The following is an 18,843-nucleotide window of genomic DNA, read 5'->3' as shown; positions in this document are numbered from 1 at the left end:
GCTTGTTTGTTTATGTGTAATGTTTTTTATTGATAAATGTATTTACATTTTTCTTTATTGTCTTGTATACTGTGTACACATTACTGGACAACAAGAATCGCTGTCTACTTACTTTGTTTCCTTGTTTTTTGTACGTAACCTTCGTCTTGAGGGGTCCTCATGGACTAAAGTAAAGGTCTGAAAAAAGTTTAAAATGTTTGTGTTACTTGGAATATTTCACAGTTCTCTCTGTCAGTGTTGGTCTTTGGCTATTTGTTATGGAAGTGCAACATCAGACAGTTACTTGTTCGTGAGGACTACGTTTTTAAAAAGCTATACAATGAAATAACCAGTAGCCTTTGCTCGAAGTTGCCTGACTGGGTTGCTGATCAACACAAACTTTAACTTAGCAACTACTTTGCCTGCTCGGCTCAGCAATTATTTGTTTTTATTCTTCCTGATAGCAAACAGTGAAACTTTTTGTAGTAGATGGATGCCGATGTGATACTGCTGTTGTAAAGCCTCCTGTCTCCTGAGAGAAATGGAGAAGAAGTAAAACTTAAAAAGTTTAAGATGTTACAGGGTTTTCACCCGACACAGGCAGTATACTTCAAATTCAAAGCCAACTTTATTGCCATGTTTCCACAGAAGTTGAACATAGAAGATGCATAGTAAACTGAATGCTTGCTGCAAAGCATTTCCAAATTCCTGTCTTCATTATCGTAGACATACCAACCACTGACATGAAGAGTACGAGGTACAAAACATTTAAAATAACATCCTCTACCACCCTCTAGTGGCCACCAGGTGTTGGTACATTATTTGCACAAAGTCCTCGACATGTGAAGGGTTTCACTGCATTTTACTGACTCTTCTGAGCATTGGAGATAAATTAATTTCATGAATGTAAAACATTGACTGAATTAAATATGAATACTGCAAGTCAGTGGTATTGCTGTCTAAAGCCAAGCACCGAAGAGGCCTTTAATAACTATTAAAACACATTAAAGATTGAAGTTTATCTCTGAATACAATTTAATACGATTTTAATATAAACAAACTAGTGGTAAGATTTTTTGTTTTACTCTTTACTCTCTTCACACAAAGCAGAAAACACTTACACTGACACATCGATATAAATGTGTCAGAATAATGAAGCCATTAAAATCAACAATGACAATGAATAGATATATACGTATATACAGAGACGTTTGTTATGAAAGCCCTATAGAGGTCAGATAATGGCTGGCTCCTTCTCACACATCCAGTGGTGATGTTCTTTGCAGTTGCGGATGAACCAGGTCTCTGAGCACAAATCGCTTCCGTCAACATTTGCACACCTGCAATTCCTGGGGCTCCAACAGTCCAGCTGCACATTCGAGGGACTAGAAAAACAGCATGAAACACTGTTTTATTGGACTTGGTGAGGGTGGAACAGTGTGTGTGTGTGTGTATATATACAGTATATATTTATATAAGCACATATATGTGTTAGCCTGTCCAGGGTGTGTCCTGCCATCGCTCAGTGCATGATGTTATCGGTTAGGCAGATCTTAATGATGCTGCACAGGATAAGCAGGTATAGAAAATGGTTGGATGAAGGGGTTTGATGAAACCTTGTGGTACATCACTAGTCTTAGTTTAAAAAAAAAAAAGCAAAGAATTTTTTTGGGAGGGTTTACCAAACAGCCGAATGGTTAGGGAAAATGCCCTTAGCAGCAACTCCCGGCCGGCCGGACAGTTTGCTGCATGTCATTCCCCTACATTTCCTGGTCTTTCTGCTCTCTAATAAAGACATAAGACAGATTGTCAGTTGGGTGGACAAATGTCTTTACTCTAAGTCCTTTCAGGCACCCATCCATGCTTTTATATACCTGTCTTTCCTGTGCCCCTTCAGGCTACCTGTGATCCCCAGACATCCACGTTCCCAACCCCAGAATCACCCAGTAAACATTGATTAACAGGTCAAAAGTTGTCTGGATGAAACAGCGCATTGCCTTTTGTAAGTCTTACTGAGGAGGCAGCGGGTATTCATCCATCCACGTCCATCTCGAATGTCGACATCTCAAGCCCATCCACATTTTGACAGCTCCAAAACTACGGACGACTTTCTGTTGGGAAGGGATTGTAGGTGAAACGGTTTATCCCATGTGGTTAGTGAGGTCAACAATAAATAAAGAAGTGGCACGTCACAGTTGAATTCAGACCGGAAAAACAGGACCAGACAGGACAGGTTGGATGGGGCAAGAGGGTACTAGACCAGATGATATTTATCCTTAGGCTGAGGTTAGAAAAGGCAGACATGTACTTAATCTGCTAACTTCTTCAACAGTGCATACATGGCTGTTGGGATAATACAGTATATTAGATTTGCATAAGAAAAATTAGAAATACCTCTTCTATGTCATCGTTCAAAATCACCAAATAAGCTCCTTTACTCTCACAGTCTTGTCTGGCATTTTGCCAGGTGTCTCTCACAGAGGAAAGCTGGTAGCAGCTGGATTTGTATGTCCACCATCCCTGGGGACATCTTGGGACGCTACTTTTTTCTAAGGAACAGGCACAAGACAGGACACATCAGGATAAGACGGGACAGTACAGAAGAAGACAGAATGGGACAAGACAAGTGAAGAAGAACAGGGCAGGAGAAAAAAAGACCAGTGATAGGACGATACATGACTGAACAATAATCCCCTTGGTACCATGAGTTTCTGTACTAATGGTAATCCATCCAGTAGTTATTAACGGTTAGGGTTTAGGGTTAGTGGTGGACTGACTGACTGACTGACCGAGACATCCTTAGAGCCATGGTGCTGGAATGGCTAAAGACAAATGAATTCATAAAGGAAAAAAAAATGCACTCACCCATTAATATTCTTCTCGACTGAAATCTGTCTATCTCAATTTGTTGATGGATGACTTTCTCTTTTAACATGTTAATTTCTTCAGTCAGGTCCCTATTAGTGACCTGTAGCTCTTCCTTTAGTTTTGCCAGTTTGTTTTTCTCTTGAACCAGTTGGTCTTTATCTTGAAGAAGTTGTTGTTTCTCTTGAACCAGTTGGACTTTATCTTGATTAAGTTGGTCTACAACCTGAAGCAGTTGATCCCTCTCTAAAATCAGGGCTTGGATGTCATCATCTGACTTCGGGATGAAATTGCTAGTCGGGATATTGTCGGAGCTGTTAAAAAACCCAACTAGAAAGGGAAAAACAGATAAGATGTTTGTGGTTTCTGATGTTTAACACTTAAAGGTCTAATTCAGAGAGCCAGGAAGTGATTGGCTGGGCTTTGCATAAACACTGGAAGCAGGGGAAAACAGTTGGGAGTCTCTCCGTATACTACTACAAGCTGCAAGGAGTTGCCACCATTGAATTATTATAATATTATTATTACATTATCACTGTGATAGATCACCTTCGCTATGGTTTGGACAAAGCCAGTGCTAGCTTGTCTACAGGTAGACAAGGTAAATATATACAGTATATTTAAATTTTGCCGTGCTTTTCAAATGGCTTTTCATCAGCTGGACGGAGGATTCACTTTCTGAAATCTGTAATGTTAGTTTTTGCGGTGGGATGTGGAAGGTGGGGGGCTCACACTCACCAGCCTGCAGCCGAAGACAAACATTGAGAGTGGACTGTACGATGCACAGCAGGCCGAAGCTCACTCCAACCAATATGTACATTTTTGATCCTCCTATAGATAGATTAAAAAAACAAAACATGCATACCGCCCACCATATTTCTATTATCAACATGCGGTTTACTGGTGCACATTTAAGAGGAACGTACACAACAATGACCTAGATGAGGCTGAGGTTTTTGGAAGAGGAGACGCCCTTGAAACTGAGAGGAAGTAGCTGTATATTAAGATTCTTATGAATGTCACAAGTGTTATATTAGAAAAAGTAAATGTATATAAATGTGTATATTCACTTTAGACAGAGGCAGTTTGTGAGGTTCAATAAATATGCTTCCTGAAAATAACTCACAAGTAAGCCAGGGACTCTCCAGCATCACAGTATTTGAGAAGTCTGTTAAACTATTATAGAAATATATTCTAATGCTTTTTCAATATGCACAGAAACACACCTTGATAAAGTATTTTTAAATTAATCTTTAAAACATAACACGAGAACAATATATGCATAAGTTGGACTTCTTAAAGAAAAGAAGTTTGCAAGTTAAAAAATGTACAGGGTCAGAGGTCAAAACCAAAGTGCTGTACGATGAAACGGAAAAGGGTTATAGCTCAGAAGTAAAAAACAAAAACATTTGAACTTATCTGAGATGTTCTGACCTGAATGCAAATCCTCTCTCCTCTTCCCTCCATTCTTCTCGTCAAAGATTGGATAATTGGCATAGAGTCCTGTCTCCATTCTTCCTGCAGTGACAGTGTTGATGGTTAGAGAAGGCACTACTATGTCTTACGAAACTAATTTAGTCACCGACTACTTCTCTGGAGTTCATGCGGGGGTTTCATTTCCTATTTATACTGACCAATTGTGATGCAGACAGATGTGTCACTAACCACGGATTACAAAAAAAAGACATAAATTTGATGACGAGTGTTGAAAATAAGACCAAAAATGGACTATGAGTACCAACTTTTGCTGATTTTAACATTGGGCTGATTTGATTTGTAGCTTTTTATTTGGAAAAAAAAAATCCTCACAGGAAGTCATAATGTGTTTGGTTTATTGGAAACACACAGAATGAGAATGGAGAACTTGACATCCAGCATCAGTATGTTCACTCAGAATACAAAACCCATTCAATAAACATCATCAACACTACGGATACTGATTTAACCTTTTTTAATATCTGAGTCTTGGCCTGCATAGAACTGACTTACAACTGTCTCACAGGTACATTCAGCAGGCTGCAGGTTCTCCACAAAGGGGAGCTGTTTGCATTCACCTGCTAGGAAGCAGCTGCACAAGATGCTGTCCGTCACTCACTGCATGTGCCCACTTAACAAAAGGACGAGCATCTTCCTGCTTCCCTATAAGTACATCAGCTAAACGTTGTGTTGTCAGCCTCACGTAACTGGAAGTGGCACAGGATTTTCTAGAGTGCGAGTTTCACCAGATATTTTTGTCAGTGATAGAACTTGTTCTAAAACCAGCATCCACACACGCATGTACCCACACTATACCGCTTAATGCCACACCGTCATGCTAAATGATTGATGATTTCACGTCCTGTGGTATTTCAGGTGTTTTCTCTCATAGCTCAGAAGAGAATGGTCAGACTGGTTAGAGCCGATGGACAGGCAACGGTAACTCTGATAACCACTCTTTACAACTGTGGTGAGCAGAAAGCCCCTTGAGGTGGATGAGCTAGTCCAGCACAAGACCACGTCTGGTTTCACTTCCTGTCAGCCAAGAGCAGAAACCTTACGGCTGCAGTGGACACAGACTCACCAATATTCTGGAGTTTGAATCCATGGAGCCAACCTGCCTTGCGTCAACAGTCCAAGCTGGTGGTGGTGGAGTAATGTTTTCTTGTCTCACTTCGGGCTGATAACACGGTCTGAACGCCACAGTCTATCTGTGTATTGTTGCTGACCATGTTCATCCCTTTACGGCCACCATCTTCTAATGGCTACTTCCTGCAGGAAAATGCTCCATGTCACAAAGCTAAAGTCGTGTCAAACTGGTTTCACCAACACGACAGTTCAGTGAACTTCAGTGGCCTCCCCAGTCTCCAGACCTGAATCCAGTAGAACGCCTTTGAGATGTGGTAGAAGCTGATTGAGAGCAAAGAGAAGTGTTCCTAATAAAGTGCTCACTATGTTAGTATGTGATATCGTCACAATGTTTTCCTGAATTCAACTTTCTAAATCTAAATAGCACCTAGGGTGAAAATCAGGGTGTAAGCAGTTTAAAAAAATTATTCAATACAGACTTATTGAAACAGTAAATACAGTTCAATAAGAGCCATTTTTAAAATTGCTCATATGTCCTACGACAGTGGACAACTGCTTCAATCAATAAAATTGAATAATTTCAAAAGATCAAAAGAAAGTGGTGAGTTTCTAGCTTTCATTGAGAACGGAAACACACTGACTGTAAAACAGAGCAACGATGTGCATCCTCCGCCCACACATCAGCAGACACACTCATGTTTGCAGTAAATAGGACAGGAGTACATGAAGTGAGGTAATACTGCTTAACCTCTGCCATTTGTAACTCACGCCGTGGTCTCGCGTTCACCTTTAGTGTAAACGTGCAGTGTGTGTCTCACAGAATGGCTTGGCTCACTGGACCCACTGTGGTGTTGCTGCTGACTTTGTGTGTGTCGTCTGCTGAGGACAAAGGTTGGTGAACAGCTTTTGATTTTTGGGTTTCTTTCACATATTTTTTTTGTTCTCTTGATACAACGTACCGTCACTGTCGGGGGGAAAAACCTTGCGGGGTATTATTAGAAGACACACGTGGCCTGTTTAAGTTCTAATTATACAGTAGACCATAGTATACACAGATGTCAACAACTTTCATCTGAACTAGTTTAGCTTTTTTGAATAAGTTTTGGCTTGTTAGTAAACACTGGCTGAAGGGAAACCAAGTATAAAAAGCCTATAAAGCTTTAGAAAGTTTTTAAAATAACAGAAAATTTCTCACAGGATTTACAGAAGTAAATAATGTTTCCTTGTTATTGGGAGTATTTGATATTTTTATGTTTCTGTCCAAGACTTTTTCTAATCTCAATCCATTTTTTTTAATTCATTTATAATAGTTGCATGTTATTGTGATGTTTGTGTGTTTATACTGTTAAGTGCTTATGCTTTAATGGACAAACTGTACTCTGTTGAAACAATACGACCAACAGTAGAACTACATGTGATTTAATTACTTTGCTGCAGCTGCCCATATATTTGCTGCAAACTGTCTCTGCCAAATAAACACAAAAATAAACAGGAAACAAAAGCATTTTAAACGATGTATTGATAAGCTGAAAACAATTCACGTTAACGTCATGAAACACTTGCGGACAAAGACCTGAGTGCAGCAGCTTGTAGCTACATACAATTATAGTGATCTATTGTGTTTTTTACTGGATGTGAGATGTGACAAGAACAAAACAAAATCACAATTCTTATGATAATAATCAGACTGATTTGCTACTTTTTGTTTTCACTTCATGAGTTACTTTGACATCGTATTTATAATAGCCGTTTGCTGTGTGGGATGAGGATGAAAGGAAACGATGACAGGAAGCTTCTGCTCCTGGCCATGAAGCTACATATAGCGGCATATAGCTTTGCAATATTTGTGTGAATTAAATGAACAAGATTTAAAATGTTAATTAGTAACTTTTAGAAGGGTTGCTACAGTTGTTATCTTAGCTGTTTCCTCCTGCTTCCAGTTTTTATGCTAAGCTAAGCTAACCAGCTAATGTATGTAGATGTATAATTGCCAGATGAATATGTGAGTGGTATCGAGCTTCTCGTCTAACTCTTGGAAAGAAAGTGAATAAGTGTTTTTCTCAAAATGTAAAGTAATTCCTTTAAACTAGTAAAAGTGAATCAGTGATTTTATAAACAAGGTTGAACTATTTTTTTTTCTTTCCTCTCATTTTTTAGAAGAAATCTTAGAGGTCCTTTACAAACAGAAAGTCATGACTCCTACCAGAGGCGAAACGGTGAAACTATCCTGCGAGGCAAATTATGACTTGGAGAAATGTGGTCTGGTGCAGGTCGTATGGCGTCATATCACCAAAAATGCTGATCTGACTAACCCCAACAAATACCTGACTACAGTGAACGAGACACAGCTTGATGACAACATGAGACGCAGACAGGTGGTGACTGAGATTCTAAACCTGACAATAGAGGACAGTGGTGATTTCCAATGCGAGGCTAAATGTGAAAATGGAAACAGTGCAATGGGACATTTAATCACGATCACTGTCAAAAGGTATGTTCACTCTCAAGATGGAATATTACATTAACTTTTATCATTGTAACTGAGTAGATCTTTGTCTTCTTTTAAGTTAAAGTAGTGTTTTGACTTTATAACTGAAAATGACTCATGAATACAATTTTGTAAACATTGTAAGCAATGCATCTGAAACTGAGCAACAGTAAAATACAGTGGCATCAAAACAATGTGGAATAAATTTGTGCAATTTTAAGCCATGCCAGCAGCTCTGCCTTTGAACAACTCTGGTCCAAACAGGAATATCTCAACAGTTACTGAATTCGATGACTTATTTTGTCAACTATTTAAGATCCCCAGAGGATGAATCCTACTTCATTTTCTTTATAGAATTTAATTTAACTTGTCATTCTGATGCCTCTTTCTGCTTTATGTTCCCTTGTAGATCAGCTGACTGAGATGACTCCAACAAGTTGGGAGCACCAAGTTACACAAAGATTTATTATAAAACAATATTTTTCCTCTTTTTGTATTTTGATGTTTCATCATCTGTTGTAGCTGCTTCAGTGGCAGCAGATTAAACATCCCCTATATGACTTTGTGTGCCTGCTTTAAGATGTTAGCCTAATGGCTAATGTTAATTAGGTGCATGTTGGTGACTCCTCAGCATTCAAAACCCAAGCAGTGCCATTCATTTAGTGTTTTTGGAAGACAAATCTGGTCCAGAAATGATTTCATGTTGATAATAGAGGCATAATCGATTTTAAATAGTCCTGAAAGCAGCCATTATCTTACTCTACCACTGTATCTAATGATGTGTAATGGTACAGGCTATCTGTCACTTACATTGGGGGTGGGTGATTTAAATCTGTCAACCAATAACTGTCCTCCAGTAAAGAAAACAAACAAAAACAAGCCCATAGGTCGTTTGTGCAGCAGGTTATTATGATCCACAGTTACGTTTTGTTGCTAGGCAACATCTAGCGACCCTAATTACAGCAGGAGCAAAGGGAAAAAGCGCGGTGACACAGTAAAAAGTAAAAAATCTAAGTGGCTGGATTACTGTGTCTGGGTAACAGTTTCTCAAATGATTTTATCCAGATCCTCGGTTTCTAATTTAAATTGGGACAAAGACAGGATTGCCAAAAAAATGATTTGGTTCTCTGCCCAAAGTCAAAATAATACAGTCATTTTGAAATACAATTGTCATGGCACTGGGAAACAAAGCCCTGCACACATTTCTAAAGTGAAGGCTTAAAAAAAAAACGAACCATCAAAACCCGGCACACTCACTGTCCGTGTCAAGGTGTGACAAGCCACAATCAAAAAATAAAAAGGCAGCAATGCTGCATCTTGTTGGTAGCACTCAGAGCAGTCTGCTCTCGCTCAGTTTCCTTCCTGCCATTGTTGTTTTCTAAGGGCCGAACAACCCACAAGTGGAGAGGACAAAGCCATATCTGTTAGAGCAGCAGAATTGGCCTAAACTGTGCAACGACCTAAACGGTTCAGCCACAAAAACAGATACAATCGGTTGCTGTGTTATCTCTAATTGTTAACCAAGAAACCATAAGCAAATCACCTGGTTCACCACACATGCTTTGATTACCAACGGTAGGGAAGCAATCATTAATGAGATACCTATCAAGAATAACCTTGAAGGTGTGATTCTATCTCAATGTACTCCTCCCACCGACACCAACCTACCATGTGCTCTTCATTATAGGAGTGGAGGGCTGCAAAAGCCAGACCACAGGAGAGGAAATGTCGACAGGTGGTGTACAGTTTCGAAATCAAGCTCTAAGTAACACATACAGATAAAAGGGCTGACTGTGTGACACTAAAACTGTGACAAAAGGTGTCAAGTACAGTTCATTTAAACCACTGATCTGAGAGGAATTTGCAGTTTTGCAGGGAGGACTTGCACGAAAGGTTGTGCAGATATTCGAGGTCCTCAGACGAGATAGAAACTTTGGCTGTAGACTTATTTATTATTGTGCCTCTCTAGGCTGCAGGTGAGTAAATGTGCACGTGGCTGAGACACGTTCACGTGTGTTTCTTTTATGCTTGTGCAATTTAATGTAACATAGAAGAAATCAGGAAACAGAAATCAATTTCACCTCAGTGACAGTGTAAACAAAGCACTACATCTGTGAAATTAAAAAGAAAGAACTTGATTGATCAGCACACCTGAAAGGGAAATTCACCTTCACAAACTCTCAGCTATCAGATCGGCTGTGACAGTACTGTGCTGAAATGTAAGAACGAACTCAAAGAGTGAGACTGATGCTATTTCAAGTTTGGTCGCACCAAACAAGAGCAACGAGAGCGTTTACATGAAAATGAATCTTTAGTGTCTCTGTGTCAAAACATTTTACAGGAGTTTGTTAAAGAAACTAAATATAAAATAAAAGACAGGTCTTTATCTGTATGATAGACAGATGTTCACACAACCAACACATTTTAAAACAAAGCACTTTTAAAAAAAAAACATTTACTTTAATCAGTGTGATGCTAACTGTTTAATGTCTCCACAAACTAATGCAATCAAATACATATATTGTTAGACTGCATTATATTGGAAAGTGTACCTTACATTTACTTAGGCTGCTGTATTGAACTGCATTAGATTTACAGGCCTCTGTGAGATTTGAAGTATCCTCTGTGATCTCTGATGCAGAGAGAAACCCAACAGGCAGAAATACAACGTTGCGTTTCTGTTTACAAGCTGACAGAAAATGTCTGAGTGTTTATTAGGAAAATAATTTGATTAGGAAATGTGTGTTGTGTCTTTTTTGGGTATTAGTCTCTGAAGTTCAAGTGAAACCACAGATCACCACTTTTGGTCAGTGTTGAATCACACTTTAACACACCAACAACGCCCTCCTCTGGATGACTTGTGTATTGACAAACTAGACAAAATTAGACACTCAAGGATCATTTCATTGTTCCTTATATTGAATATACTGGTCTCTTAATCAGATAAGATTCATCTAACATATCAGTGAAATATTAGCAGCCAGTAGTAAGAAATAAACTGGTCTACCTGTAGACAATGTAAAATAAAAACGACGCTTCCTGTTGTTAAGACACTTGAAAACCACCTAAATGTTTATTTTTAAAAAGGTCAGGATGTTAATGTGCATGAATGTATGATTGTTATCTGCCTCTGTGGTTTATAGCTCAGAATACCTGGACCACAAACCAGAGGTGATACTGTGAGCAAGTTTTCTGAACTATTTTAGACCAAGTGTGAAATGACACACTGCAGTTGTTTTTTCCCCTCACAGTATAGATGGTGAAAACATTTAAAATCATTTACACAAAATTAAAATCCTAAACATCCTTACATGAACTTAATATCATGAGGAATAAGAGAAATGATGCTGGAGGCAACGAAAACACCTGTTTGTTCACAGGAGAAAAAACATTTTGAAGGCAGCTGAGAAAAGTTTGACACAGGCTGTGAAAAGTGAGTTCAGACTGTTCATTATTAATCCAGCTCAAGACTGAACTATCATTCTCCTGTTGGCATGTTTTGGACCAGAAAGTTCATACAGTTCCACATATTTCCATCTATAAGATTCCCGGTACAAGCACCATCTGCAGCTGTTGGTGAAGGAGCAGCTCCGATGTGGTTTAGAAGGTGGTATCATTATTCTGCCTTACCCACCTGCATCGCCCACATGGGCATAAGAATTGAAATCCAGCTGCCATGAGCCTCCTTGGTGACACCATTAGGCCTCCAATTCCCTTCCCAGTCTTATGCTTCTCCACCTCTGGAGATTCATGAGGTGACAGTCAAAGGTTAGATGACATCAGGAGCTCTCTGATTGGCCAGGCTTGGTAAATTTGCTCTGCAGGAACACCCTGGGAACACAGAGCCCCTCCTTCTTGTTGACCGTCTCTCTCAGGACGTAGTCGTTAGTGACACACTGGAAACCCGCCTCCTCAAAGAGCTCGGCCAGGAACTCTGAAAGCAGATGAAAAGAGCAAACTGACACTTTAGAAGAAGGGAACCAACAACCTTTTCGAGAAAGGACAAAATATGGATAAAGGCTCCACAAACGTTCATATTGTAGTTTCATTACAAAGAGCGATATGTCCCACAAGAACTGGCTGAACTGTTGAAGAATTAAAATCAAGAACTTGCATAGAGTTTTTCCTCTATATTACATTCACACAACAAACACAGGGGCAGACAAAGACCCATTAGCTCTTAAAATAAGTGAAAAATAACTTCTCTATTCCATCTATCCATCTATCTATCTATCTATACAAACAAACTAAAGTGATTTACTGACCTTTAGAGAAGAAGTACGACCTGGTTCCGTCTTGGCGTACGTAGAAGTTCTCCCCCAGCTTGCTGCCAGCTTTAAATCGGAGCATGGCGTGGTCGTAGAGGCCATAGTCCCTAAACAGGACGATGCCTCCAGGCTTCAGCACCTTCAAGCCACACGCAAGTGACACCATTACATTCATCTTACATGAAAAATAGCATGGGATGTTACCACCAGACCAGTGTTGTAACTGAAAAGTCCAGCAGCTACATTAAAAACCCTCATGTCAATCAATATATGTATGTACGTTTTTTTCTACACACTAGATTGTGTGTATATTAGGAATGTATATGAATGATTATATATTTTAAAGAGAGGAAAACTCCCAAAGTTAAGAGGAAATAATCAAATCAGATTAAGGAATCCTGCAGCGAGTCTTTCCTGCCTCTGCTCTCACCCTGCTGATGTTCTGCAAAGCCAGCTTCATCTTATCAGGGTGGACGGCCGACAGAACGAAGATGAGAGTGACGACGTCCACGCTGCCCTCCGGCACGTTTGCCGTCAGGTCATCTTGAGTCAAGTCGCACTGGAAGGCACAGCAGCGCTCAGGGCAGTACAGGGGGTTTTGCTGTAAACAGAAAAGTTTTTATTTGTATGATCAAGCGCTGCCTTAATTTGTGGTTAAAAATATGCTCCATAGATACAACTGGATAGATATCGTACCTTGACAAATTCGACAGCTCGTGGTGAGAAGTCACAGGCATAAACGAAGATGTTGAGGTCATCCTCAAGCAGAGGGAAGATGCAGTTTCCCACGCCGCAGCCGGCCTCCAGCAGCACCAGCCTCTGTGACTCAAACTGCAAACCAGGCAGGACAAAGACAGAACTAACAGATGGCCACAATATCAGATCACTTTATTCATGTATAACCCTACCTAAGGAAATACTGACACCTGAGTTTTAAATTTTTACAGTGTCCCTGGTGGGAAACTTTTTTTTTGCCAACTGTGTTTTGAAAAGAGCAAATTGGCAGATTGGCAAAGGTTTTGTTAAAATGCCATATTTTTTGAATGAAGTCTGGTGAAATTTGTCTTGGGTCCCAACACATTAAAAAAACAACAACCTGTATTTAGGGGCTATTTTAACCAATAAGCATCAAGTTCAGTTACACAACTCATAACTTAACCACATCAAGCAACACACCACGAAAAAACTAAATCCAATTAAAACATTAAAAGAACGTTCCTCTAATTGCTCCACTCTCTTCCTCACCTCTCTGCACGCTTTGAGGTCTTCAAACTCTCTGGTCGTCCAGTGTCTGTCCTTGAAGAAGTTCGTCGTGTTTCTTTTGTAAAACAAGTCCCAGTTTTTCTGAGCTTCTTTCTCAAGCTTCATCTGCTTGAAGCCGGACACCAGAGCCCGCTCCCCGCCGAGTCTGTCCAGCTCCTCCTGACTTAAAACTCTGGCGGTGGAGGTTTTGGTTTGTCCGGGGATTTCATCTTTTGACCCTTCTTCTTCTTCTTGGGATGATGATAGTTTAATATCACCGGGGAAACTTTCATTTGAGAGCGCCATGCTGCTTTTAAAAAACAGAGGTTTTGCTTTCTAACGGTTTCTGTTGGTCGTTAATTTATTGGGAAACAACCATATCATGCGATTGTACTTCAACTTCAGTTACTTATACGACAAATGGAAGTAAAACTAACCTAATGTTTTAACAAAATTTCCGACTGGCTACATCTTTACACATTTCGCGTCCATCTTGTCCGTCACTTAAATCCATCCGTGTAGCGATTGCAATTAGTTCTTTTTCTTACCGTGAGGCGCCAATATTATCACTACTCGTTGCATAGTGAATGAAAATACAGAACATATTAAGAAAAGTAATTATGTGATTTGATATGTAGTTCATTTGTTCGCAACTTTTATATTTTTATATAAAAAGTGGACTTTCTAACGTCACATTTCACAGCCGGACCGAAAGCGGAAGAGGCGTGGCCGCGTGACGAAAGGGATGTTTTGCTAAATGTTAGCCGCGGCAGGCTAACTTTGTCTCATAGTTGGTATCTGATTTAGACTTCTCTGAAGTTATCGGACACAGCTCGGCCTCCGGGAACACCGCAGATAAATGTGATTTTTAAACGTTTTAAAACAAACGGAGACATGAACGGGAGCACGAATCCGCTGCTGGACAAAGAGGAGCATGTTTTGAAGCTCGGAGAAAGCTTTGAGAAGAGGCCAAAATCTTCCTTTCACACCATCAGATGTGAGTGTGTCAACAAAAAAAAAAAAAAAAAACATTACACATAAACAAAAGAAAACGCGTTAAAAACAGGCGCAGGGTGTTAAACGATCTGTTGTGTGGGATAAGTGCGCTCACATGGACGGGGAGGATGTCTGTTATACAACCTAGCCAATTATGGATGGATAAGTACATTGAGTCATTTGCATAGAAAATCTCGTTACACCCACTGCTCTTAAAGTTTTAAGCAACTTTGACTTCTTATTATAGTTTGCTAATATTTGTTTTAGTAATATTATTACGTACGGGAAGGAGAGAAAGCGCTGCTGCCATTAATACAGGTTAAATACACAAACACGTGTGTTGCTTCCTCACATTTTTACACCATTTACTTACTTAAACGTTGAAGTTGGCTGGTTGTGCACTTTAACCAGGACAAGGTGGTTGTGTACATGTTTTTCTTTATTGGCAAATGCATGAATTAAGACTAGTTTGAAATTGAGTATAAAAAAAATATCAACTCTAAATATTTTGTTCAGATTTTGTGACTCAGTTTTGTTTTGTTTTTGTTGAGTTATTACAAAAAAATTAATGAGGGACTTGCTGCACACAAAAACTCAGCTCTGACCAACTTGCTCATTAATCAGGAAAACATCACATGTGTGTAAACTGTGTGCAGTTAAATAAAGATAAGTATTGGCAGATTAGGTGCTGAATTTAACAGAATTGTTTGTATATTTAAGGTAATTTAGAAACCATTTATTACATAGTTTCCTCATCAGAGTTTGTTTTCGTCCCTCTCAGTGCACCTTGTGCTCACATTTTTCTAAAAATGTTTCTTTTGCAGATGACTTCAAACCAGCATCTATCGACACGAGCTGTGAGGGAGAGCTACAAGTTGGGAAAGGAGATGAAGTTACCATAACGTTACCTCACATTCCGGTAAAACTGCTGAACTGCACTGCAGCCTACCGTCTGTTTATCTGACCCAAACAATGAGGATATGTGAATGTTTGGAAAACCATTATGTGCAGTATCTAGTAAGATACAAATATAGATAAGTAAAGAGATATGAAATTAATAGAACTGAGTTTGACTTTGTGTCACCTGAGCTGATTTGGTAGCAGTGAAAATAAGAGGTAAATATACCTGTCGGCTGGTTAACGTCAATCAAGACTGGCTCATTTATAATAGAATAATTCATTCTGATAATTTAAAAGAAAACATAGATGGAACATATTTAGATGAACCGTTGTTCTTTCAGGGCTCAACGCCTCCCATGACGGTGTTCAAAGGAAACAAGCGGCCTTACCAGAAGGACTGTGTGCTCATCATTAACCACGACACTGGGGAATTCGTACTGGAGAAGCTGAGCAGCAGCATCCAGGTCAAGAAAACCAGGTGAGACGTCAAAGCAGTTCACGCCAGTGATTAGATTTGGTGCAATAACTTATTTTTAATGACATAAACATGCTTTTTTTCTTCATTGTTTTCAAATCTCCAGGAAGGATTTTACAGCGTTTAAGCTCCAGATAAATCAAGAGAGATTTGTAGAAACACAAAGGACTAATAGTGTGTATATCTGCTGCGTGTGAATGTGTGTTTCAGGGCAGAGGGCAGCAGTAAGATCCAGGCCCGAATCGAACAGCAGTCGGTCCGGTCCAGCCAGCCCAGCTCTCAGTTCCGGGCCCCCACCAAGCCCGGGGCCGGAGTCAAGACATCCCCTTCCCCTTCGAAGGATAACCCCTCCCCAGAGCCCCAGCTCGACGACATCAAAAGAGGTGAGCGAACTCTATCCTGCCTTAAATCATAACACGTGGAAGGAGGAAGTCGGGTTTTCACTGATAATTGGAAATAAATCAACACTGGGAAGATAAAACTTTAATGTTGGCAGAGCTGCGAGCGGAGGTGGAGGTGATAGAGCAGATGAGCAGCAGCGGCAGCAGCAGCTCCTCCGACTCGGCCAGCGCCTCGGGGAGCGGCGACGACAGCAGCAGCAGCGACGGCGAGCACGACGCCCCCCGACCGCTCAGTCAGACCTCCCCCAACCGCCACCCCATGGCCAACGGAGGAGCCGACCGGCAGCAGGGCAACAACCAGCTCATGAACACGCTCAGTGAGTATCTCAGGGTTTAAGGTGACAGGAAGCTGGAGTTTATCTTTTAGAACTTATTTTGTAATAAATATTTTATTTTATATTAAGAATCTTCCTCTTCCTCGCAGGAAACGACCTCCAGCTCAGCGAATCAGGCAGCGACAGCGATGACGACTGACTTCTGCGCTGGTCAGTCTCTCTCTCTGCCCACACTCCTCTTCCTCCTTTCTGCCTGGTTCACTTGTTCCTTTGCTGTGGTAGCTGACCCCAGCTGTATATCTTGGGTTGACTGTATTTTTTTTTTTTTTATCTTTATTATTTTAGTATATCCTTAAAGCTGGCCAGCCTGGAACTTTAAGAGTGTATTTTTATTAGATGTATATTTTGTTTTGTATAGCAAAACTCTAGGAAAAAGAAACTTTTACTTGAGAGGTTTGGAAGATTATATATTAGAGTGCACATACATATTTTCTGTACTTAGAGCAGCTAGTTTTACCTACTTGTATCATCTGTTTTTGTTGGGGTTTCGTCTCTGTGTCGGGACGAGGAAGAGGTCGGCTCGATATATCGCGGCTCGGTCTCTCCCCTCGTCGCGTCGTTTGTCAGAGAAGGTTGTGGGAATCGTCTCCACGTCGTGCTGCCGGCGAATGAGCAACAAGTCGAGGAAAAAAAAAAAAAACTCCCATTGTGCAGCAGTGTTTCTTTTTTTGTGGTTTGAAACTGTTTGCTGCTCATTTTAGAAATTAATCTTGAAAAGGTTGTGATTAACTATCAACCTAATGTCAGATGACCTTCATTAAAGGACAAGGCTGCTGATTATATTTTCCTTATTGTCAATGAATCTCATGAAAACACCAGAACCAACAATGTGCTAGTGTCCCGGTACTGATCGCCTTCTCTGCCCTGAGCTCACTGATTCCTACTGAAAATGTAAATCTTTAAAAATCGGATCACAAGGATAAAGATCGATACAGTGACTTCCTGAAACAGACAAAAGTTACTCAAACACACAGGAGGAAATAGTGCATCTGTTGAGGGACTATTTCCAGCAGCGGATTAATCCACATTTGATGTTTTAGTGCGTATTTGAGGCAGCAGGATGGTGGATTGTGTGTGTGTGTGTGTGTGTGTGTGTGTGTGTGTGTGTGTGTGTGTGTGTGTGTGTGTGTGTGTGTGTGTGTGTGTGTGTGTGTGTTGTGTGTGTGTGTGTGTGTGTGTGCTCGTTAATTGAGTCAATTGAGTGCTGTTTTTGGTTTTTAATGAGATTTATTGACAAAGAGGAAAATATAGAATAACTTTAATTAAACAGTTCATCTACTTGTAGAAATTAACTGTCATGTTGCTGCTCTGTTCTGATTTCATTCTCATGCGAGTTGAGTTCAAACTTGTCTTGTTTAGTGACGTAACTTTAAAGTGAATTTGAAGTTTAGATGGTTGATATTTAGGACCACATAGTACAACAGCTACACTTTGGAGTCGAGATGCAGGTGTTTAAATCTGCGCCGAGTGATTGTTTTTACCACTAGGGGGCAGAAGATTAGCAAACAGTTGAACTGAAGTCCAGTGCTCAGCCTCCTCTCGCCTCCGAGAGAGAAACATCTGCCTCTTTTAGCTGCTTCACTTTCCTCACCAGCTTCTCATCGCGGTGCTGGACAAACTACATTCTTCCTTATCTAAGCTTGGAAACAGCTGCTCCAGCTGCTGATGAGAAACTCAAACACACTCTTGTCTGTTTGTAAAACAATGAGAATGTCTGAATGTACGTTTCCCCGCTCTGCGTCTAACAGAGGAGGACTTATTGAGGTGGTATTTAGACGATGGAGATCTTTAAAGCCGTCATTACTTTCATCCTCTCGCTCATCTGATCAATCAACTATCACAACAGAATCCAGCTGACTCACAGTGTGACCAGTAACAGTATCATAGCAACGCCTCAGAGGATTACTGATGTTATTAAATCAGTCATTAATCAGTTAAAGTTAATCCGATAATTAATCAGTTAATGGCTTTTATCAAAGTTAAAAAGGGAAAACTAATTTCCTCCAAAGAGCTTTATTTTCCTGTAATATTTTTGCAAAATGGCCGCTGCTCATTCGAAGCTCGTCGTATCAGTCGTGTCGTTTTATTCCAACAGAGAATCTTATTTTTGATCCAGACTTTTCATATTAACACCTACACCACGGTACCATTCCACGCCTTACAGCATTTCAGCTCGGAAATGAAGGTGAATGTGTCGCTTTCTGAAAAATGCCAAAGAGCCGCGTCACGTGCGGAGAGCAGGAACGTCAGCGGTGTCACAGAGTCACTGTGTTATTGTGTTTTTCTTTTCTTTTGTTGCTTTTATCTGAGACTGTCTGTGTCGTGCTTA

At 40.2% G+C, this 18,843-nt stretch overlaps 3 protein-coding genes across 3 annotated transcripts; 1 reads left to right on the top strand and 2 right to left on the bottom strand.

Annotated features, from left to right (window-relative positions):
- Nucleotides 1–658: 658 nt before the first annotated feature.
- Nucleotides 659–3,653, bottom strand: LOC130172700 (C-type lectin domain family 17, member A-like). Its single transcript, XM_056381571.1, has 5 exons — nucleotides 3,583–3,653; nucleotides 2,845–3,174; nucleotides 2,374–2,528; nucleotides 1,993–2,090; nucleotides 659–1,364 (listed from the first exon to the last, which is right to left on the bottom strand). The coding sequence occupies exons 2-5, from the start codon at nucleotides 2,912–2,914 to the stop codon at nucleotides 1,214–1,216; spliced, it is 474 nt and encodes a 157-aa protein (XP_056237546.1). The 5' UTR covers nucleotides 2,915–3,174; nucleotides 3,583–3,653; the 3' UTR covers nucleotides 659–1,213.
- A 7,284-nt stretch (nucleotides 3,654–10,937) lies between these two features.
- Nucleotides 10,938–13,895, bottom strand: mettl6 (methyltransferase 6, methylcytidine). Its single transcript, XM_056380537.1, has 5 exons — nucleotides 13,411–13,895; nucleotides 12,862–12,996; nucleotides 12,596–12,766; nucleotides 12,163–12,304; nucleotides 10,938–11,831 (listed from the first exon to the last, which is right to left on the bottom strand). The coding sequence occupies exons 1-5, from the start codon at nucleotides 13,711–13,713 to the stop codon at nucleotides 11,677–11,679; spliced, it is 906 nt and encodes a 301-aa protein (XP_056236512.1). The 5' UTR covers nucleotides 13,714–13,895; the 3' UTR covers nucleotides 10,938–11,676.
- A 253-nt stretch (nucleotides 13,896–14,148) lies between these two features.
- eaf1 (ELL associated factor 1) lies at nucleotides 14,149–17,665 on the top strand. Its single transcript, XM_056380538.1, has 6 exons — nucleotides 14,149–14,404; nucleotides 15,228–15,322; nucleotides 15,645–15,781; nucleotides 15,989–16,161; nucleotides 16,275–16,496; nucleotides 16,604–17,665. The coding sequence occupies exons 1-6, from the start codon at nucleotides 14,302–14,304 to the stop codon at nucleotides 16,651–16,653; spliced, it is 780 nt and encodes a 259-aa protein (XP_056236513.1). The 5' UTR covers nucleotides 14,149–14,301; the 3' UTR covers nucleotides 16,654–17,665.
- The last annotated feature ends 1,178 nt before the right edge of the window (nucleotides 17,666–18,843 follow it).

Source organism: Seriola aureovittata, chromosome 7 (assembly GCF_021018895.1).
Source record: "Seriola aureovittata isolate HTS-2021-v1 ecotype China chromosome 7, ASM2101889v1, whole genome shotgun sequence".
Lineage (NCBI taxonomy): Eukaryota > Metazoa > Chordata > Actinopteri > Carangiformes > Carangidae > Seriola > Seriola aureovittata.
The sequence above is the reverse complement of the archived record's forward strand: the minus strand, read 5'-3'. Positions and strand labels throughout refer to the sequence as shown.